The 27,275-nt window shown below is 41.2% G+C and overlaps 1 protein-coding gene across 1 annotated transcript in view; it reads right to left on the bottom strand.

Moving 5' to 3' along the window:
- LOC124545236 (phenoloxidase 2-like) overlaps positions 1-27,275 on the bottom strand; it is a 261,009-nt gene that overhangs the window by 30,931 nt on the left and 202,803 nt on the right. Inside the window, exon 12 of the mRNA XM_047124106.1 lies at positions 5,906-6,132. Within this exon, the coding sequence (XP_046980062.1) occupies positions 5,906-6,132 (227 nt within the window). The remainder of the gene's footprint in view (positions 1-5,905; positions 6,133-27,275) is intronic.

Genomic DNA, 27,275 nt, shown 5'->3' with positions numbered 1-27,275 from the left:
GGAGTGGAATGGGCATGGATTTCAGATGATATAGGAAATGATTGGTATCATTAATATAGGAGAGAAGTGTTTGTACTATGGGTTGCAGGTGTTGATCAATGAAGGTAGATATAAGTTCAGTGGATGCTTTGAAGCCACCAACTACAGGATGGCCAGGATGATTGGGTTTGTGGATTTTAGGATTAAAGTAAAAGGTGGGGGGGGGGGGGGGGGGTGTTGTTTTGGTGGCGTAATTAGTTCTATGGATTGAGGTGTAAGTCCTTATTAGAGGCTTGAGGTTTTTAGGATGAACTGCAGGCCAGTTTGAATTACAGGAATGCGATGTTGATGACAGACACTGTATGTATAGATACCAGACAGATGGCGTAGACATTCCCTAACATGCTCCTTTCAGTCAAGTACCACAGTAGTAGATACTTTGTCTGCTGGGAGGATAATGCTGGAGTCATCAGCTTTTAGGAAACATAGAGCCCGGAGTTCTGCAAAGGACAGGTTAGGGTCATGTTGTAGCTTGTGAGGCAATGCTGGGTGTGAGGAAATCTTGGAAGGCTTGTAAGGGATGATTTTGAGATAGTGGTGATGGATCAAGTTGGGATCATGGTCGGAACTGTGCTGGCGTAAGCTGGTGCCAGGACACCATTTGGCAAAGAGGTTGCAAGACGATAGATAGAGGCCTACAACAGACTCACAGGAAACGCACCGCCAACCCCCTCTTGGCTGCCAGTATTTAGGATTGTTGCCGCAGACCGGACGGCAAGTCTGCCACATGAGTAAGTTCCAGTGCCATCAGATGCAGCCCAGTGGGAATCACAGTGTCAGTTAGCTCCGCCGCTAACTCAGAGACAGACAGCACATAACAACCCTAATAGTGAACAAAGCGGACTTTGTACTTCACCAGCAGTGAGGTTAATATGGACTATTACAGAGAGCTTGTACCACAATGACAATCTTGAGATAAGTAACTTTCTATTCTTATGAATAAAGAACCCAGTTAATCTATGCATGCAGTTTGTGTTACAGAAAGAGGATACTGGTTACCAAACAACATCCTCTCCTTGCTTCCCACAGTACAGCTCTACAGAGGTGAGAGGACATAAAAGATGGCAACAAGAATCCTTTAGTGACGAAGAATTGCTTGCTTCTAATGTGTTTCAGATTGCATGGGGGATCGTATTCAAGTGTTTGCTAAAGTTTTCTTGTGTTCTTGCATGTATTCCAGGAGGGGATCCACAGAACTAATCAACTTTCTCTTTTTATTGGCTTTGCTTGCCTTTTTTTTGCTATAGCATATTTTCGTAAACCATGGCTAACCCACCCCCTCCACCTCCCACCCCCATGCCTCAGTGCCAGATGGCCAGTGTGATGGATCTAACACAAGCTTTTCAGTTTCAGAACCAACAAATTGCTGCCTTGCTGATGACGGTACAACAACATCTGGCTGCACAAGCAGTGTCGGGGGCACAATAACAGAAGCCCACTGACTGACACACCCAACAAGTGCCGCGAACCAGCATACCACTATTCCAGCAATTTCATGACACAGAAGAGGAATGGCATGAATACCCAACAAAGTTCCAAGCTCATTGTGCAGTTCATCACATTCAAGGTACTGTGAAGCTACAATATTTTCTCCCTATGCAGGGTCCCCAGTGTTCAGGTTAATAGAAAAACTATTCCCAACTGCATCTCCCGATGAACTCTGTTATGATGAAGTAATCCCTGCATTAACTCACTACTATGATCAGCAAGTTCAAGTAGCTGCAACCAGATATCAGTTTTTTTTTGTTTGCAGAAAAAGCCAGAACAGACATTCCGTCAGTGGTATAAGAACAAACAAGCATTACTCAGAAGTATAAATTTAAGTGTAGTTGTGGCAACTTTTACAGTGACTTAATGATGAGGGATGCTATAACATTCAGCATCCCAATAGTAGCATACAAGAACAGATCCTAAAGTACTCTGATCCTTCACTTCCTCATGTGTTGCAAATCTTAGAAGAATATGATTCAGGTGCCATAGCGGTTGATAAATTTCACCAAGCCCCAATTTGTCGGGTCGAGTCGCCCCTTGCTCATAACTGCCCCAAGCAGCCACAACAGTGAGTGGATACACAGCCATGCAGACAGCCAAGTAAACATGTAAACAAACTGGTGAACTTAGTGAAGTCTTGCCCTAGATGTTTTGCTTGCCATAAGAGACAAGATTGCCCATCACGTAATGCAACCTTTTACACGTCTGGAGAAAAAGGCTATGTCCAAGTAATTTGTTTGCAACAGCACAAATACAGCAATTTTACCTGCTCCCAGAAAAAAATAGGCTTGTGCACATGCAGTGAACATTGTGTTTTCCAAATCTACAACAGGTTTGGCAAAAATAAGATTAAGGTTGTGCATCCTACTAACCCTAGTGCTGTGCAACAACATTCTAATAAACTATTTGTCACATTATGAATTGCTGAGCATTGTGTGAACTTTCAGTTAAGACACAGGTGCCTCAGTAACTTTGCTAAATCGTGCCATGCATGGACAGTTAGGGTCACCACGCCTTTCTAAATCTAGCAAGCACCTCACAGCTTACAGTGGACAGGAAATTCCAGTGCTTGGACAGCGTAGTTTGCCTTCCACTTACAAATCTCACACTAGGACAGTGAATTTTACTGTGCTGAAGTTAAAAGACAGTGAGAACATTTTTGGTTTAGATGTCTTTGACTGGTTTGGCCTTAGCATCCACAACAATGTACCATTGGTCTCTACATTGGTACCACAAGACAGTGTAGATAGCTTACTTAAAGAATTTCCTGAACTATTTTCACAAGGAATGGGAAAAGCTCCCACCTCTCGGCGATTGGTTGCGTGCAGTGACAGTTCTATTCCCCTCCGTGGGCAGTTTGTGGTCCTGGCCACTTATAAACATATTCCCGAGCTCCTGATCCTATTGGTCATTGATCACCCCATGGCTTCAAACATTTTTGGACTTGATACTTTCACACTGTTTGGCTTTTTAATTTCTGATGAAGTTAAGGTCATTTCCACTGCCTTCCATTTCCAGACCTTGATGATCTGTGTTTGGCCTATGCCTCTCTGTTTCAGTCTGACTTAGGGTGTGCTTCAGACTTCCAGGCGCACATTGCTCTCCGGCAGGCTCAGCCGCAGTTCTTCGGGCTCAACCCATTCCTGTGGCCTTACATCCAGCAGTCAAGCAAGAGTTCAGTTGACTGCAGGCTGCTGGCATCATCGTGCCCATGAAGGCGAGTGCTTGGGTGACCCCATTGATGGCGATCAGGAAACCCAATGGCTCCCTCCATCTATGTGGGTATTTCAGAGTTACAATCAATACACAGTCCCTGGTTGAAACTTACCCGATTCCCAGGCAGGAAGATCTCCTCGCCAAACTTGCACATGGCAAGTGCTTCTCTAAGATCAACCTGGTGGAAGGTTACCACGAATTACCCTTAGATCAGGAATCCCAGAACATTGTGGCCATCAACAAACCTTTCGGATTATATAAATACAAGTGCCTTCCATTTGGTATTTCCTCAGTGCTGGCCATTTTCCAGAGGCACCTGGAGCAGCTCACATAGTCCATCCCGGCTTGTGTCAATTATCTTGATGACATCTTGGTCACCAGCTGTACAACCACAAACATTTGCAAAACCTTGGTACCTTATTTGATGCTCTGGAGGCCACAGGCTTACACTGTTGGCTAGAAAAGTGTAGTTTCTTTCAACTGGAGTTGAATATCTGGGGCACTGGCTCAGCAAAGAGGGCATTCATCCATCGGATTGCAATTTTGCGGCCATCAATGTCCTTCCCAGCCCCAAGGATTTATCTGGCCTCCAGGTTTTTTGGGCAAGGTTAACTACTACTTGAAGTTCTTACCACAGGCTGCTGAGGTTGCACAACTCCTCACTCGCCAGCATCACAAAGGGGTGCCATGCAACTGACTCCTGCCGGTGATCAAGCTTTTCTCTGCTTGAAAACTATGCCCAAGTCTGCCCCTTGCCAACACCCTTCTCTCCGGACTGCCCCTTGGTTGTCATGGCCAATGCTTCTGCCTATGGTATTGGAGCAATCCTGGCTCACAGAAATGCAGATGGCTCAGAACAGCCCATTGCATATGTGTTCAAGTTGCTACCTCCAGCACAGATGAACTATTCTCAAATTGAGAAAGAGGCTCTGGCGATTGTATATGCATTCAAAATTTTCACATCTACCTGTTCAGGATGAAGTTCACTCTCCTCACTGATCACAAGCCTTTGGTCACCCTCTTCTGCCCACACACACACCTCCCCAATTGAACTGCTCAGCGTCTCCAGTGCTGGGCACTGTTCTTATGCAATTACACTTACATTATCCGATATAAGCCCATCTCTCAACACTCCAATGCCGATGGTTTGTCACATTTCCCCTCAGGCCCTGATCCTGAGTTCAACCAGCAGGAAGCCCTCTGCTTTCACATTAATACGGCTAACCAAGATACACTGGATGGATTTTCCATCACTGCTGCATACTTCACCTCTGCCATACTCCGGGACCCCATTGTGTGGCAGGTTCTCCACTATGTGACCCATGGTTGGCCCACCTGTCTGACTCACTAGTTGAAAAATTAATTCAGCCCCTGGTGTCACCCTCCCACAGGCACTTGGTTGTGGTGGGTGTCCTTCTGATGCCCACGGAGCCTGACACCCATCGGGTGATCATTCCATCCGATTTGCATCACTGCGTCCTATGCTTGCTACATCACGGAACTGAGGGGTGTTCTGTATGAAGAAGATGGTTCGCCAGCAAGTGTATTGTTCTGGCATCAAATGCTTGGTCCATGGGTGCACAGTGTCTGCGCATCACCGACCAGCCCGCTGTGATCATTTGGTCCCTGACACACAACCGCATCCATCTCAAATTTGTGGGCCCATTCTTGGGATCTGTGTGGTTACTCATTATGAATGCATACTCCAGATACCTGTATGTGGTGTGGATGGCGTCCACCGTGACTGATGCCACACTCAAACCTAAATCTCAGATCAGAATTTGAACTGCAGTCCTTTGAGGTTGAAGTACAGTGTTTTTCCACAGTGGTAACTTGCGTGGCAGATACACTATGTTGGATGAAGCCAAAATGAGGATAGTTAATTATTTTAATACAAAAATCAGCTAAATTATTCAAAGCAACCAAGTAAAAGATACAATAGGTGTATAGTACTTAAATTGCTGAGTGAAAGAAAACAAGAAATTCTTGGCTAGTAACATCTGCTATTGATTCATACTCTGTTTAGAGCATGTAATATTTTCTGAACAATAAAATCTCCTGCCATCTCTTTTTGATTATCACTTGCATTCCACAGCATTTGCATTTTTCTGTCTGCTTTGTGGTCCCTTAAAATGTTTATCATTCCATTCTTTCCTTGACTTCATATCTTAGCTGTTTCATGTGGTGTGGCCAGTATGAAGCTTGCCTCTGCCCACATTCTTTCCATATTTGTCTTTCTCATTTCTAGTCTGTCTTCTCTGCCAATTTCTATTGTTATATTAAAATGTGGGTAATATTTTATTCTGTAATAGTCATTTCTTTTCTTTTGTGGCTTGTCTACCTTCAGCCTAATTCCATATTTAAATGAGACCTTCCTTGGAGACATTAGATTTCTCATTTATGTTTTGATTCTGTTTCTCAGTGATAACTCATTACTGATTTGATCACTAAGTTTCTTTGCTTGTATGTTCCAACCCCATCTAAAACATAATTATTTACCTTGTCTGTCCCCAGTGGGCAGAACAGAAAAGGAACCAAATGCAAGATACATTATTGTTGTGCAACTACTTCTATCACTTTTCAAATCATTTTTAGTGTGTTCTGAATTTAAAATGAATTTTTTGAATATGTTGGAAGCTGGTTATAAAATTGGACTTACCCTGTCTTGACTACCATCAGACACCATAACAAAATATTCCGCAGGGAAGCCTTCAGGTTGGCCCTTGGGTATCAGCATATGCTGTGGCCACCCACATCCACAGTAGGTGTATGGTGCCTGTTGCTGTGATGATCCAATTCCGGTAAGGTTGCGAAATGTCCGTTCAAATGGTATTGTTACTGATGATGCATCAGAGCGACGCTGAAAGGTGCTTCGCCCACTGTTCACTACAATAGAATTACAGTTAACACCAGTGGAATAATAAACATCACATAAATGAAGAATAGTCTATAAGAGGAACTCATTACATTATTCTTAAAGGGGAGAAACTGTCAGGTGCAAAAGTGGCATCAGGTGCACCTACTGAACTGTTATAAAGATGTTACTGTTCGTGACAAATATGGAGGCAAGGTGAAACATTCTTGTCAAGCAGAAATATCCTATTATATGTACAATAAGGGAAAGGCAACCACTCACCTATAATGGACTGATGTGTGGAGTTCATAAATATGTACACACATTCACATACACGTAACTGCACAGACACCCACTCTCCCATGGCTAAGTCTTACTGTGGAGACAGAGACAGAGAAAGAGAGAGAGAGAGAGAGAGAGAGAGAGAGAGAGAGAGAGGGTGGGTAGGTGTCTGGGTATCTGTGTGTGAGTACATTTACTAGAAAAAGAGCAAGAGCTTGGAAGCTAGTGTGAATGCGGTTTTTGTTATGTGTTTCTCTTTCCTTTTATTTACATATTATACTATCCAAGGATATTAAATGTTCAAATGTGTGTGAATGTGTGAATTCCTAAGGGACCAAACTACTGAGGTCATTGGTCCCTAGACTTACACACTACTTAATCTAACTTATGCTAAGAACAACAAACACACACATGCCTGAGGAAGGAATCAAACCTTCGGCGGGAGGGGCCGCACAATCCATGACACGGCACCTCAAATTACGCCAAGAATATTATTGTTTAGAAATATGTTAATGAAGTCAATGAAATTTTGTTTTTGTTATGTTGGTACAAACAGGGAAAAAAATGTAACTCAAGTGACAAGTTGTATGGAATAACTACCGTATTTACTCGAATCTAAGCTGCACTTGAATCTAAGCTGCACCTGAAAAATAAGACTTGAAATCAAGTAAAAAAAAATTTCCTGAATCTAAGCCACACCTGAAATTTGAGACTCGAAATTCAAGGGGAGAGAAAAGTTTTAGACCGCACCTCCAAATCGAAACAAGGTTGGTCCATTGTAACATGAGACACAATTTAAATCAAATGGATGAAGATACAGCAACAGTAGTTTGATTTGTGTCGTAAACTTAGCAGTTAAGCTTTACCAGGTAGCCATTGCTATGCGTCAGGTGCTCCGTCTCTATTTATATGGGTACACTTCCTTTTTCACGTGCTTCATCTGGTTTGAATCGATTGCTCATTTTGCTTTGATCTGATAACTGCCATTCTATTTGTTATAGGTGTTTACGTCACTGTTAGCTGAAAATGCATTATTGTACTGTGTCATGCATAGTTTGTCTCATTCTGATGAGTGCTTATGACCTGTCCCCACTCACGGCATGGCTTGCTTTTGTGTGCGCTACCACCGCTTACAATAAAAAAAAATTGTCTCATTAGTGAAACAATGGCAAGAGACTGCTATTTGTTGCTACTTACACTGCTGCTTTCTTTGATAATGATCAAAAAGGACCAAATGATTGACTGCGTATGATTGAAGATGTTCTGAATGAGAGTTTAGTGAAAATGTTTCTCCATTCGAAAATCTTTGCAGAGACTTCTTTAGTACATTACATTCTGCACAGAAATTTGTCATCTTAGATTTAAAAATCTAGTCAGTTGCCATGCTTCATTTCTGACTGTACCACTATTCAGCATAAGAATAATATGAATATAAACATGACATGATATGTATATTCTTCCGCGTTTGCTATTGCCTCACTCTAATTTCATAGTTTATTAGGCAGACAGGATTTAAATGAGAGAGCAGTAAACACGAAAGAATACATGGCATAATGTTTACATTTGTATTATTCTTATGGTGAAAAGAATGCTGCATGCGATTCACCCTCACTCGCGGGGTGGAATCTGAGCTAACTATTTGTAGTATCGTTCCCAGAACCGATCACAGTCCTCTGGTTTGGAGCCGAGTAGAAGGCTTAAACCAGAGGCTCAGACGATTCTGCGGAGATCTGGGATGCAAATTTCTTTACCTCCGCTATTGGGTGGAGAAATGTAGGGTCCCCCTGAATAGGTCAGGCGTGCACTACACGCAGGAAGCGGCTACAAGGGTTGCGGAGTACGTGTGGAGTGCACATGCGGGTTTTTTAGATTAGAGAATTCCCTCCCTAGGCCCGACAAGACGCCTCCTGAGACGCGGCAAGGTAGGAGTAGGCAAAATGCAACAGGGAATAACAATATTGATGTGCTAATAGTAAACTGCAGGAGCGTCTATAGAAAGGTCCCAGAACTGCTCTCATTAATAAATGGTCACAATGCCCACATAGTACTAGGGACAGAAAGTTGGCTGAAACCAGATGTAAACAGTAATGAAATTCTAAACTCAGACTGGATTGTATATTGCAGAGACAGGCTGGACAGTGAAGGGGGAGGCGTGTTTATAGCGATAAAAAGTGCAATAGTATCGAAGGAAATTGATGGAGGTCTGAAATGTGAAAAAATTTGGGCGAAGGCCACGGTTAAAGCAGGCTCAAACAAGGTAATTGGATGTCTCTATAGGCCCCATGGCTCAGCAGCTGTTGTGGCAGAGCACCTGAAGGGAAATTTGGAAAATATTTCGAGTAGATTTCCCGACCATGTTATAGTTCTGGGTGGAGATTTTAATTTGCCGGATATAGACTGGGAGACTCAAATATTTACGACAGGTGGCAGGGACAAAAAATCCAGTGAAATTTTCGTAAGTGGATTATCTGAAAACTACCTTGAGCAGTTAAACAGAGAACCAACTCTTGGCGATAACATATTAGACCTTCTGGTGACAAACAGACCCGAACTATTTGAAACAGTTAACGCAGAACAGGGAATCAGCATTCATAAAGCAGTTACTGCATCGATGGTTTCAGCCGTAAATAGGAATATTAAAAAAGGCAGGAAGATTTTTCTGTTTAGCAAACGTGACAAAAAGCGGATTTCAGAGTACTTGGCGGCTCAACACAAAACTTTTGTCTCATGTACAGATAATGTTGAGGGTCTGTGGGCAAAGTTCAAAACCATCGTACAATATGTATTAGATGAGTATGTGTCCAGCAAGATCGTAAGAGATGGAAAAAAGCCACCGTGGTTCAACAACCGAGTTAGAAAACTGCTATGGAAGCAAAGGGAAATTCACAGCAAACATCAATGTAGCCAAAGCCTTGCAGACAAACAAAAATTACGTGAAGCGAAATGTAGTGTAAGGAGGGCTATGCGAGAGGCGTTCAATGAATTTGAAAGTAAAGTTATATGTACTGACTTGGCAGGAAATCCTAAGAAATTTTGGTCTTATGTCAAAGCAGTAGTTGGATCAAAACAAAATGTCCAGACACTCTGTGACCAAAATGGTACTGAAACAGAGGATGACAGACTACAGGCTGAAATACTAAATGTCTTCTTCCAAAGCTGTTTCACAGAGGAAGACTGCACTGTAGTTCCTTCTCTAGATTGTAGCACAGATGACAAAATGGTAGATATCAAAATAGATGACAGAGGGATGGAAAAACAATTAATATAGTTCAAAAGAGGAAAGGCAGCTGGACCTAATGGGATACCAGTTCGATTTTACACTGAGTACGTGAAGAAACTTGCCCCCCTTCTTGCAGCAGTGTACCGTAGGTCTCTAGAAGAGCGTAGCATTCCAAAGGATTGGAAAAGGGCACAGGTCATCCCCGTTTTCAAGAAGGGACATCGAACAGATGTGCAGAACTATAGACCTATATCTCTAACGTCAATCAGTTGTAGAATTTTGGAACACGTATTATGTTTGAGTATAATGACTTTCCTGGAGACTAGAAATCTACTCTGTAGGAATCAGCATGGGTTTCGAAAAAGATGATTGTGTGAAGCCCAGCTCGTGTTATTTGTTCACGAGACTCAGAAGACCATAGACACGGGTTCTCAGGTAGATGCCGTGTTTCTTGACTTCCGCAAGGCATTCGATACAGTTCCTCACAGTCGTTTAATGAACAAAGTAAGAGCATATGGACTATCAGACCAATTGTTTGATTGGATTGAAGAGTTCCTAGATAGCAAAATGCAGCATGTCATTCTCAATGGAGAGAAGTCTTCCAAAGTAAGTGTGATTTCAGGTGTGCTGCAGGGGAGTGTCATAGGACCGTTCCTATTCATAATATACATAAATGACCTCGTGGATAACATTGGAAGTTCACTGAGGCTTTTTGTGGATGATGCTGTAGTATATCAAGAGGTTGTAACAATGGAAAATTGTACTGAAATGCAGGAGGATCTGCAACGAATTGACGCATGGTGCAGGGAATGGCAATTGAATGTCAATGTAGACAAGTGTAATGTGCTGCGAATACATAGAAAGAAAGATCCTTTATTATTTAGCTACAATATAGCAGGTCACCAACTGGAAGCAGTTAATTCCATAAATTATCTCAGAGTAGGCATTAGGAGTGATTTAAAATGGAATTATCACATAAAGTTGATCGTCGGTAAAGCAGATGCCAGACTGAGATTCATTGGAAGAATCCTAAGGAAATGCAATCCGAAAACAAAGGAAGTAGGTTACACTACACTTGTGCACCCATTGCTTGAATACTGCTCACCAGTGTGGGATCCGTACCAGATAGGGTTGAGAGAAGAGATAGAGAAGATGCAACAGAGAGCAGCGCACTTCATTACAGGATCATTTACTAATTGCGAAAGCGTTACGGAGATGATAGATAAACTCCAGAGGAAGACTCTGCAGGAGAGATGCTCAGTAGCTCGATAGAGGCTTTTGTTGAAGTTTCGAGAACATACCCTCACCAAGGAGTCAAGCAGTATGTTGCTCCCTCCGACACATATCTCGCAAAGAGACCATGAGGATAAAATCAGAGAGATTAGAGCCCACATGGAGGCACGCGACTATCTTTCTTTCCACGAACAATACAAGACTGGAATAGAAGGGAGAACCGATAGAGGTGCTAAAAGTACCCTCCGCCACGTACCGTCAGGTGGCTTGCGGAGTATGGATGTAGATGTAGATATAGATGTATTAGCAACCATCTCTTGTCACAGGTAGGAAAAAATTGAGAACGTAGAGTTGTAACAATACGAGAGAAGGAAAGTTGTTACTCACCATATAGCAGAGATGCAGAGCCACAATAGGCACAATAAAAAGATTCACACAATCATAGCTTTCGGCCATTAAGGCCTTTGTCAGCAGTAGACACACATTCACACACACACACACACACACACACACACACACACACACACACACACACACACACACACACACACTTGCACAAGCGCAACTAACTCAGTTCACTCCTCCATCCAACCGTGATCCATCCCCACTGCCTCCAAACCACCCCCTGTTAACTTTCCAGAATTTCTTATCCTCGAACCTTGCCTCACCATCATTCCCCAAACATGCATACTAACATTACATATGCAGAAAGAACTGCAGTCCACCATCTAAAAACTGATCCCGATCTTATAATCCTACCTGCAGACAAAGGCTCCGCCACTGTAGTTTTGAACCGCAAGGATTACGTGGCAGAAGGACTCCGTCAGCTGTCAGATACTTCCACCTACAAACCATGCCACAATGATCCCGTTCCAGCAATCCAGCAGGATCTCCAGTCACTACTCAAATTCTTAGGCCCATCCCAGAACCTCTCCCCAGAGTCCATCTCTCTACTTACCCCTACCAATCCCTGCACTCCCACCTTCTACATGTTTCCTAAAGTCCATAAACCCAACCACCCAGGACGCCCCATTGTGGCCGGTTACTGTGCCCCCACTGAGAGAATCTCTGCTCTCATAGACCAACACCTTCAACCTATTACTCGGAACCTACCCTCCTATATAAAAGATACCAACCATTTCCTCTACCGATTCTCCACAGTTCCTCTCTTTACTACACAGTGCCTTGCTCGTCACTATTGATGCCACCTCCCTGTACACTAACATTCCTAATGCCCATGGCCTTACTGCTATCAAACACTACCTTTCCAGATGCCCTATGGATTCCAAACCAACAACCTCCTTCCTGGTCTCCATGACCAACTATATCCTCACCCACAATTACTTCTCCTTTGAACACATTACCTACAAACAAATCTGCAGTACGGGTATGGGCACCTGCATGGCACCATCCTATGCTAACCTATTCATGGACCATCTAGAGGAATCCTTCCTAAAAACCCAGAATCCTAAACCCCTCACCTGGTTCAGATTCACTGATCTTCGCTATCTGGATTGAAGGTGAGGACACCTTATTCACATTCCTCCAGTACCTTAACAACTTCTCCCCCATTTGCTTCACCTGGTCCTACTCAAACCAACATGCTACCTTCCCAGATGACCTCTGCCTCAGAGATGGCTACATTAGTACCTCCATCCATATCAAACCTACTAACACCAGCAATATCTCCACTTTGACAGCTGCCACCTGTTTCATACCAAGAAGTCCGTTATGTACAGCCTAGCCACCCATGGTCGTCACATCTGCAGTGACGAGCAGTCCCTCTCTAAATATAACGAGGGTCTCACTGAAGCCTTCACTGACCATAGTTATCCTCCCATCCTTGTACAAAAAGAAATCTCCCGTGCCTTATCTTTCCAGTCTCCCACTGCCTCCCAAAGTTCCACAGTCTGGCCACAGAGGAGCATTCCCCTCGTAACTCAGTATTATCTGGCCAATTTCACTGACAACGATTTGTTGTAGAATCATGGAACATATTTTGTGTTCAGACATAATGACCTTTCTAGACTCTGAGAAGCTCATCTGCAGAAATCAGCACGGTTTTAGGAAACGGCGGTCATGTGAGACACAGCTGGCACTCTTTGTGCATGATATACAACAGGCTCTAGATACCGGCTCCCAGGTTGATGCCATATTTCTTGACTTTTGAAAGGCGTTCGACTCAGTTACACACTGTCACTTGCTACAAAAAGTGCGCACTTACGGCCTATCCAGTGACATATCCGGTTGGATTGAAAGTTTTCTAACAGACAGGGAGCAGTATGTCGTCCTGAACGGGGTAACTTCAAAAGAAACAAGAGTAATTTCAGGTGTGCTCCAGGGCAGGGTAATAGGTCCTCTGATTTTTACGATTTACATAAACGATCTGGTTGATGGTATTGACAGCGGCCTTAGACTGTTTGCCGATGATGCTGTAGTCTACAGGAAAGTAGTATCACACGAAAGTTGTGAACAAATCAATGAGGACTTGCAGAAAATAAATGCATGGTATAATGACAGGCAGTTATCTCTTAATATTAGTAAGTGTAGCCTACTATGTATAACAAGGCGAAAATCCCCATTAATGTATGAGTACAAAATAAATGATCGGTCTTTGGAAGTGGTAACATCAGTCAAGTATCTGGGTGTGACTATTCGAAATGATCTCAAATGGAATGATCAGATTACACAAGTAACGGGTAAGGCGGACCCTGGATTGTGGTTTATTGGTAGAATCCTGAAGCGATGCAGTGCTTCAACAACGAAAATATCTTACAATACATTAGTTCGCCCAGTCTTACGAGTTTTGTTCGTCTGTATGGGACCCTTACCAGTTGGGTCTGATTCAAGAAATTGAGAAGGTCCAAACAAGAGCAGCAAGATTCATGACTGGTACATTTAGCCATCGCGAGAGTGTTACAAATTTCATAGAAAGTTTGAAGTGGGACACACCTGCAGATAGACGACACGCTAAACAGAAGGGGTTGCTCACTAAATTCCGAAATCCAGTCTTCACTGAGGATGTAGAGCATATATTATTACCACCAACTTTCAAATCACGTAATGATCATCATTCTAAGATAAGGGAAATAAGAGCTCGTACTGAGGCGTTCAGAAAGTCGTTTTTCCCTCGTGCGATCTGCGAGTGGAACAGAGGGGGGTAAATATGACTTTGGCCCAAATTGTGCCCTCCGCCACACACCGCTTGGTGGCTAGTGGAGTATATATGTAGATGTAGATGTAGACTGGAGCAACTGAATTACATTCTCCGCCAGGGTTTCCATTACTTCTCGTCATGTCCTGAAACGAAAAATGTCATATCCGCTATCCCTCCCAACCCTCCTACCATGGTATTCCGCCGTCCACCGAACCTACACAATATACTCATCCATACTTACACAACCCCTGCTCCCAATCTCTTACCTCATGGCTTAGACCCCAGTAATAGACCTAGATGCAAGACCTGTCCCATACATCCTCCTACCACCACCTACTCCAGTCCGGTCACTAACATTACCTGTCACATCAAAGGCAGGGCTACCTGTGAAACCAATCATGTGGTCTACACGCTAAGCTGCAACCACTGTGCTGCATTCTATGTAGGCATGACAACCAACAAGCTGTCAGTCCACATGAGTGGCTACCGACAAACTGTGGCCAAAAAACAAGTGGACCACCCTGTTACCGAACACGCTGCCAAACATGATACCCCTCACCTCAATGACTGCTTCACAGCCTGTCCCATATGGATCCTTCCCACCAACACCAGCTTTTCTGTATTGCGCAGGTGGGAACTTTCCCTGCAATACCTCCTATGTTCCCCGTAACCCTCCTGGCCTCAACCTTTGTTAGTTACTGTCCTCACCCATCCAGCCTCCTCCTTGTTCCCATTCCAGCACTACACAGCCATCATTTCACTGCCACATGCAGTCTTTTAATTTCTTTTATTTTTATTTTTATTTTTATTTCTCTCCTTTCCGCTACTTACCCCCTGCCCCCTCCGCACCTTCTCTCCTACCCTCCGTCTAAACTGCAACACTTCACTGTCCGCCACTCCCACCATACTATCCCTCCCCGTCCCCACCCCCGCCTCCTCCTTACCCCCACCCAGTCGCCACTCCCATCATGCACTGGGGCTGCTGCTCACAGTGTAGTTTCAGCTCTCTGAGACTGCAGATAAGTGTGCTAGTTGCGCTTGCGTGAGTGTGTGTGCGTGTGTGTATGTGTGTCTGCTTCTGACAAAGGCCTTAATGGCCGAAAGCTATAATTGTGTGAATCTTTTTATTGTGCCTTTCGGAGCTCAGCATCTCTGCTATATGGCGAGTAGCAACTTTCCTTCTCTCGTATTCTTACATTCCCACTGTTAGAACGCAGAGTTGGTCATATTGACATACGTCCCAAACAGTCTTGCCAGCTGGATTTTCGTGGTAGATTTTTAGTGATGACTTCAAATGCAGAGTATGTTGTAGTTGTCTTCAGTCCATAGACTGATTTGATTGCAGCTCTCCACATTTTTCTATCCTGTGCAATGCAGAGCAGCAACACTTATAAAACAGGAATTAAAATAACTTAGAAATTAAATGCTGAAATTTAAAACAAAATTTTATTAGATTTCGAATACATCTTATACGAAATGTTCAAAATATCAGCCATAATTCTGAATCACTGTCACTCTTTTCTTTGTTGCTCATTTCTTCATACAGAGCATTGTCCTCCATACCATCTAGTGCATTGGATATTGAACATTTTTTAAATTCTTGTTGCACAGTCTGATTCAGAACACACTTCCAAGCATCATAAATCCATTGGCACACTTGCGACAAACTTGCGTGTTTTACACATGCTGTTGGTGTCAGTTGTTTGTTGCTTTTTGAAAGCCAGTCTGTGTACATGCATCAAGTGGTTGCAGAATTGATGTCATCCCACCTGGAATTACTCCCAAGTCCGTTTTGTTTTCCTCTAATTGTCATTTTACTGCAGGTACTATATGGCCTGCGTACACATCGAATACCAACAGACTGCGAAACCAAGCATTGCGCCAGGACAACAATTCCACACATGCCTAATCCATTCCAGCACCATGTTCTCCAAAAACCACCCAGTTTTGTTTGCTTGTACAATTACAGTTTTTAGAAACACTTCTGGTTTCGGTAAAGTCTTTTCCTCGAAAACTATGAATGGGTGTAATTTATGTCCATCTGCTGTGGAAGCAAGCATGACGAACATCCACTGTTTTTCACCCCCTGATCTAAGAACACTTATGTCTTTCTTTCCTTTGGTGTCAACCGTATAATGTGATTTAATGTCAAAATATATGGGAGTTTGGTCAGCATTTCCTATCTGACTGAGAAGGTATTGCTTTTCTGTGCACTGCCGCATTATGAAGCACTGAAATTCCACAAGTTTTTCTTCATAATTTTTCGGCAGCTTCTGTGCAACTGAAGTTCGCCATCAAAGTGGCAAACCCCAGCGCTTCATAAACAGATCAATCCAGCTGCGACCTGCCTTAAAATTTTCGATTTTTTGCTCTCCAGCAATTTCACATGCCTTAAGTTTTCAAATTTCGGCATTCACAGGCAGGAATTTCTGATGCTGTTCCTTAACAAATTCATTTAAAATCACTTCTAATGCATGATATCGGCCATATTTTGGCCCACTAAATGCTTTCCTGCTACTTGAACATTAAAATAATTTTCTCTCTGCAGTCTCCCTCACCTGACATTGCTCTCATCGATCCTGTATCACAGACCTGCAGTACCATTAGAACTGTGTTCCACAAAAGAAATAATTCCCCTCTTGAATTTGGCACTCATTATGGTTCACTAACACCAACAAGCACTTCACAAAAATTCCACAAAGCAATAGGTGCCACTACACAAAATCTTGATGAGTCCCAGCATACAAACTCGTGTAACAATCCTAAAGCCTTGGGCATTATTGGTATTTTTGTGTAAAGAAATTTATTTTTATTGCTACGAATATTGGAAAGGCTGCTACATTCGAAGATGGACAATACGGAATTTCTATTTACTTCGTTGGATAATGTGTGAAAATGACACAGAGGTTTTGGCGCCAGTATTTATCTTTGTGCCTGCAAAGCATGCCTGTGTAGCGCTACATATATTTGATGGCAGAAGTTAGTTGTGTCAGCACCTACCAACATTTTTCAGAACTTCCGCTTACTTTGCACTCAATTCTAAGCCACAGGTGGTTTTTTGGATTACAAAAACTGGAAAAAAAGTGCATCTTACATTCGAGTAAATATGGTAGTTTTACACAGACTTTACAGTAATAGTGATGTATATGTTTCATTCAGATGGATAAATTGAAATACTGAGCCATCATAACATTCTTTCTTTTTGACATAATATCACCAATAGAAATCTTATCAAAGTTGGTGAAAGATTTTAAGAACCTTGCTTCTTCATGTTCACCACTTAACAGATGGGTCATTGTATTCGAATGTTGACCCACCTGGATAGCCGCACATGTTAAAGTGCTGCTTCCAGGATAAGGACGTGCACCAGCCCCGCATCAAATCTACCCAGCGGATTAATCACGGAGTCAGTGTGTCGGCCAACCTGGATGTGGCTTTTAAACAGTTTCCTATATCCAAAGGTGAAAAACCGAGCGAGGTGGCGCAGTGGTTAGCACACTGGACTCGCATTCGGGAGGACGACGGTTCAATCCCGCGTCCGGCCATCCTGATTTAGGTTTTCCGTGATTTCCCTAAATCGCTCCAGGCAAATGCCGGGATGGTTCCTCTGAAAGGGCACGGCCGACTTCCTTCCCTGTCCTTCCCTAATCCGATGAGACCGATGACCTCGCTGTTTGGTCTCTTTCCCCAAAACCAACCAACCAACCAACCAACCAAAGGTGAAAAACACGCTGGTACCCACAGCCCACCCTACTTACCTGATATGGAAACATTTAGGAAACTTTTGCACACTTTCACATGAATCACACTATATGCAGACAGTTGGGGTACGCACATTCCATCCTAGTCAGTAACGGGGTGGCAACAGGAAGAGGTTTGGCCACCACTTAAATTAACCATGCCAGATCCATTAACCCTTTAACTGCTCTGGACGTGTTAATGCGCGCACCTTTGTACCTGTCCCTGTGTGCTCTGGACATGTTTACATGTGCCACCAGTCCTTCTACCTGGTACTCTGAAAGTGTCTACGCGCAGACAAAGGTATATGAAAAAGAAGAACAAGAATTTAAATGTTGCCATGCCCATGCAACAGATGTCACATAATCGCAACAGCAGCTAAAAGGATGAAGAAAGTGCACAGTAGTATTGATTAAAATGTATGAAATATCGATGCCACAGGTAATACAGAAGAGAAAGGGTTCAGTACATTTCATATGAAGAATTAATACATCTTTTTAAAATGGGTGCTATATAAGGTAAATGCTGTTCAAAACAAAATGCAAAAATAATGTTTAGATTTAAAAAGAAGAAGAAGAAGAAGAAGAATCTTAATTTTCGACAACTGTTTGTTAATGTGGTTGACATGTAGTTCCACGCTTCACGCCAAAAATTGAACCAACAAGGTAGAGCTGCCAACAACACTGCGCCAAAAGAGGCAAGCATGATTTCATTTCATCCTCTGACTACCTATTTTCCCTTCTTTTTCCTTAGAATTTTTCCTGTCTAGTTCAGGATCCACTTGTATGGGACTAGGTGTATTTTATTTGCTTCATTATATAACTTTGTGGCTGGATTCCCCTCCAGGTGCCACAGCCATCTAGATAATCTAATAGAGGGGAGACATGTACCATCTGTCTGTGAGCTATGTAAATTGCGTTTTCTGAATTATCCTATTTTGCTTGTTTGTGGATCATATTATCTGATGCAGAATTTGGGGATCAGCCAGCATTTGCCTAAAGGAGCGTGGGAAGCTGCCTAAAAGCCAAACACAGGCTGGTCGTTGTACCAGCCCACAGTCATTAATCTGCCAGTGGTTTCAATGTAGGTCTGGCTCACCTCACTGTCTCGCAAGCTAGCATGCTGTGTGTTGTGATATACTATCACCTTACTAATGATAAAATAATACCTTCGAAATATTATGAAAGTGTTCAGAATGAAAATACACTAATTGAACAAAAGTATTCAGACACCTATTATTGGACATTAATATGAGCTGTGTCCAAACTTTGCCTATATGAGAGCCTGAACTCTGCTGGGGACACTTTCAATGAGGTGTCTAAAAATCTGCAAAGTAATGCCAGCCCGTTCCTCCTCAAAAGCAGAAACCAGAGAAGGTACTTATGTTGGATGCTGGGGTCTGGAGTGAAGCTGACATTGTAACTCATACCAAGGGTATTCCATTGGGTTTAGGTTGGGGCCCTGGGCAGAGCAGTCCATTTGAAGAATATTGTTGTCTACAAAAATTGCCTTGCAAATGCTTGCTTTACGTCAGGGTATGCTGTCATGCTGATACAAACGTTGTCTTCAAACTGTTCCTCTGCTGTACACAGTGCAGTAAAATGTGATCACAGCCTTACACAATTAGCACTTTTCTTAAGAAGAGTATGGGGACCACACCTGAATAATGAAAAATACCCCCATACCACAACACTGCCTCATCCACATATCCCTGCTGCCAGTATGCAACACAATCTAGGCACTTGCCAAATGCAAACACTTCTATCAAACTGCCACAGAATATAGAATGATTCATCACTCAAAATCACTCATTTTCAGTCATCTGCTGTGCAGTGGCGTTGCTCTTTACACCACCTTAAGTGTCATTTACCCCTCATTACATAGTGTATCATTTAAGTGTTGTAGGCTGATGTTTAAAATTATGAAATTTTTCTTAACAAATGCAAAAAGATTCTATATGAGAAACAAAAACAAATAAGAATATTTTAATCTTTACTTTTATAGAATATAAAATTTGCTGTGCCTTGAGCATAAATGTTCCATGTCTAAGAATAATTACTGTGAAAGAATGTATTACACTGAAGACACTTACACATTAAAGATGTGTTATTAGATGAAGACTTACGAATCCTTTATTACAATATTTGAGCTATTTTTGTGAGAATACTAAAGTTACTGTATCACAGAAAAGATAAAGAAGTGAACTGTAATGTATTGCAACTGTACTTACAGTAAGATAAAGAAGTGAACTGTAATGTATTGCAACTGTACTTACAGTAAGAATGCAGTTGCAAATGAAAGAAAACTAAGATCTGAATTTCACATGAAACAATGCTGGGAAGAAAAGTTCACTATTTCAAATTCTAGGTGACACAGTCAAAAAAGAAGAGATATAACATCTTGGCTATAAAAAGACATTGGAACAATTCTCCTCATATGTAGAACTAAAATCACACCACAAGAGCTTGGTAAGAAAATATAAGAAGCTTTACACACTTTTAATGATATATGGCCTGTGTCATAAGTAAGAGAGAAGAGAGTCAAATACAAACATGTAAAATGAAGTTCATTAGGTCAGCTCTACAAAAATCTAGGAGAGACAGAGTCTGGAATGATTATGTAAGGAGAGACCTGCAAGTGACACTGACTACAGAGGAGAGGATGAGTGCTTTGAGACTGAAGCGGTTCGGTCATGTGAAGTGAATGCACCGAACTCGAACTCCACACCAGTATTTAGAGATGGAGGTACCAGGAAGAAGACCAGTTGGGCAACCTAGAAATTGATGGACAGACTAAGTTAAGGAAGATCTCAAGAGGAGAGGAGTAACATGGGATGTAGTGGGGAGGGAAAAGCTATACCAGAACAGAAACCAATGGAGGCACATTGTTCACCAAGTTACTACCCGGCTCGCTGAAAAGGAAAGCCTGATGATGATGATGATGATGATAATGAAAAAGTCAGCTTCCAAAATTGTCTCAGGAATCAACTGCAATGTTTTTTGTACCATACATCTAACTTTCCGGGATTAATCACAACATTGTATCATTATCTATAGTGAATAATTATAGTTGTTGTTGTCTTCAGTCCAGAGAGTGGTTTGATGCATTTCTATCCTGTGCAAGCTTCTTCATCTCCGAGTAACTATTGCACCATACATCCTTCTGCATCTGCTAAGTGTATTCATCTCTTGGTCTCCATCAACGATGTTTACCCTCCACGCTTCCCTCCATTACTAAATTGGTGATCCCTTGATGCTCAGAACATGTCCTACCAACCTATCCCTACTTCAAGTCAAGTTGTGCCACAAATTCCTCTTCTCCTCATTAGTTGCGTGATCTACCCATCTAATCTTCAGCATTCTTCTGTAGCACCACATTTCAAAAGCTTTTAGTCTCTTCTTGTCTAAACTATTTATTGTCCATGTTTCACTTCCATACATGGCTACACTCCATACAAATACTTTCAGAAAAGACTTCCCGACACTTAAATCTATACTTGATGTTAACAAATTTCTCTTCTTCAGAAACGCTTTCCTTGCCATAGCCAGTCTACATTTTATATCCTCTCTACTTCAACCATTGTCAGTTATTTTGCTCCCCAAATAGCAAAACTCATCTACTACTTTAAGAGTCTAATTTCCTAATCTAATTCCCTCAGCATCACCTGATTTAATTTGACTACATTCCATTATCCTTGTTTTGCTTCTTTTGATGTTCATTTTATATCCTCCTATCAAGACACTGCCCATTCTGTTCAACTGCTCTTCCACGACCTTTGCTCTCACAGAATTATAATGTCATCAGCAAATCTCAAAGTTTTTATTTCTTCTCCGATGAGTTTAATTCCTACTCCAAAATCTTCTTTTGTTTCTTCTCAGCTCATTTAATATACAGATTGAATAACATTGGGGATAGGCTACAACCCTGTCTCACTCCATTCTCAACCACTGCTTGCCGTTCATGCCTCTTGACTCTTATAAATGCCATCTGGTTTCTGTACAAATTGTAAATAGCCTTTCGCTTCCTATATTTTACCCCTGCCACCTTCAGAATTTGAAAGAGAGTATTCCAGTCAACATTGTCAAAAGCTTTCTCTAAGCCTACAAATGGTAGAAACATAGGTTTGCCCTTTGTTTATCTACCTTCGAAAGTAAGTTGTAAGGTCAGTATTGCCTCACATGTTCCATCATTTCTATGGAATCCAGACTGATCTCCCTTAGGTTAGCTTCTACCAGTTTTTCCATTCTTCTGTAAAGAATTAGTGATAGTATTTTGCCACTATGTATTATTGAACTGACAGTTTGATAATTTTCACTTGTGTCAACACCTGTTTTCTTTGGGATTGGAATTATTACATTGTTCTTGAAGTCTGAGGGTATTTCGCCTGTCTCATACATCTTGCTCACCAGATGGTAGAGTTTTGTTAGGCCTGGCTCTCCCAAGGCTATCAGTTGTTCTAGTGGAATGTTGTCTACTCCGGGGCTTGTTTCGACACACAAACCTCCCCACCAATGACAAGGTCCGTGGCTCAGGGGGGGTATAACTATCAAAACGTGTGGCTTATGAGCAGCTACTTGACCATTGTACTAGCTTCTTTTCAACTCCCTATGTGTAATCATTATTGTCCTCACTGGACTGCTGGTAGCACTTTGGCACCCATGAGTTATTTCTTCTTCTGATTTCTTGAGATTTTTTTATAACCAGCTTCTGCAGTGTTCCAGTGTTCCTGTCTGCCAGCATGTGAGGTCAGCTTGATTTAGCTATGGTTGTACCTTCACATTCTCACTTCAGAATCATACCACCAAAAATCATATTGGGTAGGTTTAGAACAGTTGAAATGTCCCTTATGGATTTGTTACTCAGGTGGGGTTTAATCACCAGTTCAAGTTTGAAGACACTGAGCTCTCCTGGCCAATCCAGTCTGCCATTACAGGTTCTCTAGTGACAACACAATACTGTTCTAACAAATTTTGGGCTTGCAGCCAATCATTGTTTAAGACATCCCACCACATATCAACCGGGCATCTGCCAGTCATCTTCAGGTGAGCCATTGAAGTTGACAAAGCTCCATTTCACAATATATAGCACACTGCAAGTATTCCATTTAAGTGTCAAAATTAAGTTGACAGACAGCCTACACTTTCTGGCAGCAGTGCCCTCACTGATGGAACCGCAGAACTCAGCTATCGTCTGCATTACCACTTTCCGCAAACCTTCGGTCCACTCTGTCATCTTCAATTAGAACACATCGTGGAGATGATAGGGTTCTATGCACTGTTCCAACTGGTAGCCGCTATCACAGTTCATCAGCTTTTTCACCAGGCATATTTCCACAGATTCATTAATAATGGAGTCCCAAAAAGATGTTGCTGTGGTCAGACTCATCATTCTATCACACTCCATTGAAAGTCCAGTGGAAACACAACATTCAGCATTACTAGACTTGCTTGGTTATAAAAGGTGAGTGCAACATTGATGTTTAGTGCAGCATTCTTTCACAGTGTGTGTGGTCTGTCCTATGTATGCCATACCACATTGACAAAGTATTTTGTAAATTCTGGCCTTCCACAATAATGAGTTGTCCTTCACTGATCCCAAGAGACCTGCAATCTTATATGATGGATGGAAAATCACTGTCAACTGCCATTTACTCATTTACTGAAGATTCTTGATAATTTAAATGAGATGTTGCCCACAAATGGAATAAAAGCCAAAGATTTTGTCAGTGTGTTCTCCTCTTTATCCACTTTCTGATTCTTGGTTTTAACTAACAGTGCCTCATTAATTTGCTGGTTAGAATACTCATTTTCTCTGAACACTATCTTTAGGTGGGCAAGCTCTTTAGGCAAAATATCTAGGCCTGAGACAGTGTGAGCTCTGTGTATGAGTATTTTAAATATGCTCATAGTTTGCAATGGGTGATGACAACTTGACGCTCGTAAGTATGCATCAGTACATGTTGGCTTACAATAAACTGAAGAAGCAAATGTATGGCTAGAAGACATGTCACTCACTACTGTTACTCACTACTGGATGAGCAATGCTGTCTGTACTGCAGAACTCAGGACGCTGCTGATGCAGAGGAAGCACATTCAAGAGGTGTGATCTCAGCTCTCTAGTTGGCAAGTGTTATATAATTTTAATGAGTTCTTCACTCTTTTCATATATCAAAGTCCAGTAGCCAGCACTTGATCTATAACTATAAATCATAATTCTCTTCCCCTGTTGATATTTTTACTTGTATTACCTTTATCAGATTTCTTTGTGTGATTCAAGTTTTCCTATATGCTTTGTCTTTTAGAAATTACCCCTGCATTACTAACATTTATAGGAAGTCAGAACCACCTCTTATTTATAGTGATGTAATGGATTTTGTGGGCACTGGCTTCTGTCAACTAATCCTGCAAAGTGTGATATGAAGGCATTGGCCAACCTACTTTTCCAGAATTTCTATGAAAGCAGTCTGAAGTAACTGAGGTACCTCAGTGTGAGACAAGATGGCCGCTAGTGTAAAAATCTGATGTGTGGCCCTGCGAAAAAAGGTCAATTATGCTGTTAAAAAGAAAAACTGTAACAGTTGTAAGGACAAAATAACAAAGCTCACAGAACGTATGTCTAGTTTACAATTTATTATCAGTTCATTGAAGATGGATATCAAGAAACTTAAAGAAGAAAACAGTCTACAGAATAAAACAGACAAAATCACGGCATGAAAGTTCGACTTTGTCAGAGAATTGCTTGGAAGTAAAGTTCAAAAGACACAAACAGATAATACAGAATATAGGAAACTGTGAACAGATCATAAATGTAGTGCATGAAAATCACTTTCAAGCTCTTTTTACTATGGATTGTGATAGTGTTGTTGACAGTTCAATTGTACCACATGGAAAACAAAACGACTTTGTGAATGAGGTAGAACACTGAACATTTCAGCCATAGTTAAGTAAAAGATCATAAGCAAAAGTGCTCTCAAAACATTTGCCACTGATAAGCTGTTCACCTGAGGCATTATCAACTTACATTAGCAAAAGAAACAAAATAAATAGTGCCAAACAAGAGATCACACACAGTAAAGGTAGGCAGAAAACAGTAAGCTCCAAACAGGAAGTGCACATAAAATTGAACTGTATGCAGGCAGCCAAGGGCAAAGTACAGCAACTGAATTTCGGTGGACAAGCAGTCAGAATTTTAATTGCATAATAAAACCAGAGCAAAATTCAGTGCTGCTACATCAATGAGCCAGGAAAAAAATTCCTCATTGAGCAAAATGGACTTTATCACTTTCCCGGTGGGAACAAACGGTGTCGCAAGAAATGAAAAAAAGGATCTCTTAATCTCATTAAAAAGAAAACTGTATGAGCTGAGTGGAACAAACATTTTTGTTTTTTCAGTGCCACATCTTTATGGCTTGAGAGAATGGTCCTGTGTAAACAAACAAGTTGGAAATGCAAGACAGACATGCAAAATATTTGCAGGTGGTTTGAAAATGTAACTTTTGTGAACATCAGCAATTTGGGGAAAAGTTTCCACACATCACACAATTTTCATCTAAATCAACAGGGAAAGAAGGTTATAGTAAGTGAAACAGAAACAGCATCATCATCATCATCATCATCATCACTATCATCGTCAGAAGCAGTAGCAGCAACTGCAGCAGCAACAACAGCAATAGCAGCAGCAGAACCAACAACAACTGGAGCAGCAGTACAGCACTGCTTTAGGTCACTTAATGAAAATTTTTTATGGTTTCAAGCCAGGAATAAAATAAAAATGTGAAAAATCAGCCTGCAAACTCACAGATAAGTGAGATATTTTTTAAAATTTAGGGTCTTGAAAGTAAAGCTGAGATACTGGACGAATTATTGCCAGGAAATAAGTATTCTTTCCTATCTTCAACTTTTGTAGTCCTGTCTTCCTCAGCTGCATGTAATATTGTGGTATACTGTTAATTTTTACTTGTTGACCATCTAACTACAACTGAAAAAATTTTTTTCGTGCCATATGCGTTTTCCTTCTTTCTTTGCAAGACATCTTCAGTGGCCTGGAATATGCACATATTTTTACTACTTGGTTTACATTTTGGGGCAATGTATACATAGGTTATAAACAATTCTGGTGGTTGATTTTTCTGTGGCGTACTACTATTTTAAATTCTACTTAAGCTTCCGTGGATGATTTTCTGCATGTTGTGCTTTAGTTCCATTTTTGGCACTGTTCTTTTTCTTATAATTGCCATTTAGGTTTTTGTTTTCCACACTTCACAGCACTAGGAACTGAACACTTGTTTTGATGCTATGTTTTTGTCACTGACTGTTGGATTGTATTGCCAAATATCGAATGTTGTTGCCAACTTTTGAATGTAATTTTTTAAAAATATATCTGTGATCTGATTGTGTGTGTGTGTTCTTGCATTTGTGTAAGGTATTTGTCATGGTTGTTCATTCTCATTACTTTCATGTCTTGTTCCATGTTTGTGGGTGGGTCGTTATGGTGTTTTAAGTGTTCTGCAAATGTGGAATGGTTTGTTTCGTACTTCCAACACCTGATGTATTCTTTGTATCTTGTTTTAAAATTCCTGCATGTCAGGCCTATGTATATTGCATCACAACTTTGTCATTCAAGTTTTTATATTCCTGATCCCTGGAATTATTCCTCTTTGTTGTTGATTGGCTTAAGTTTGTTTGGAGGGTTTGCACAGTTTTATATGCTATTTGGAAGCTCTGTTTCTTTAGTATGTTTACCACTCTGTATGTTAATTTATTTGTGTAAGTCATAGTATACCATCTGCATCTTTTCTGTATGATTTGTCATTGTGTTTGTGTCTTGAGTGTGTTTGTGAGTTTGCAGCTAGCTAGTTATCTTGTATTCAGGAAATGTGCACCACATGTTTTCATACCCACTGTTCCTAGCTATTTGTATGATTGTACTCATTTCTTTTTCGTAGTTTATCTTGTTGAGTGAGATCCTGTTTAATCTATATAAATGTGTCTTAGTGTAGCAAGCTTCTCGTTGTGGGCTTGATTAGATGTGGAATGTGTTACTTGTCTGTGGCTGTTATTTTTCTGAAGGCATTAAATGTATGTTTGCCTTTTCTTTTATTATTGTTGTGTCAAGAAAATTTATTCGATTTTCTTTTTCTTTTTCAAGTGTGAATTTTATGTTCTGATGTGCTTTGTTGACTTCAGAATGGAGTTCATCTATTTTTTCATTTGGCTCATCTAACAGACAAATAATGTCATCCACATAACTGTACCAATATATGATTTTAAATCTTTCATTAGTGGTTAACCTTTTGAAATATCTGATTTTCTAGATGACTGATAAAAATGTTTACTAATATTCCTGATATTGGGGATCCCATAGGCAGTCCATCACTTTGCAGATAATATTCATTCTCAATCTGGAAGTGGTTTTGTTTGGTTGTCAATCTGAGCAAATCTGTTATTTCTGTTATTGCTTCTGTAGTGACGTTGTTGTGGAATGTGAGATTTTGTTTGATAGTTGACTACTTCTTGTATGATAGTGAGATGAATAGGAACATCATT

Source organism: Schistocerca americana, chromosome 8 (assembly GCF_021461395.2).
Source record: "Schistocerca americana isolate TAMUIC-IGC-003095 chromosome 8, iqSchAmer2.1, whole genome shotgun sequence".
NCBI lineage: Eukaryota > Metazoa > Arthropoda > Insecta > Orthoptera > Acrididae > Schistocerca > Schistocerca americana.
This window is presented reverse-complemented; position numbering and strand designations above follow the sequence as displayed.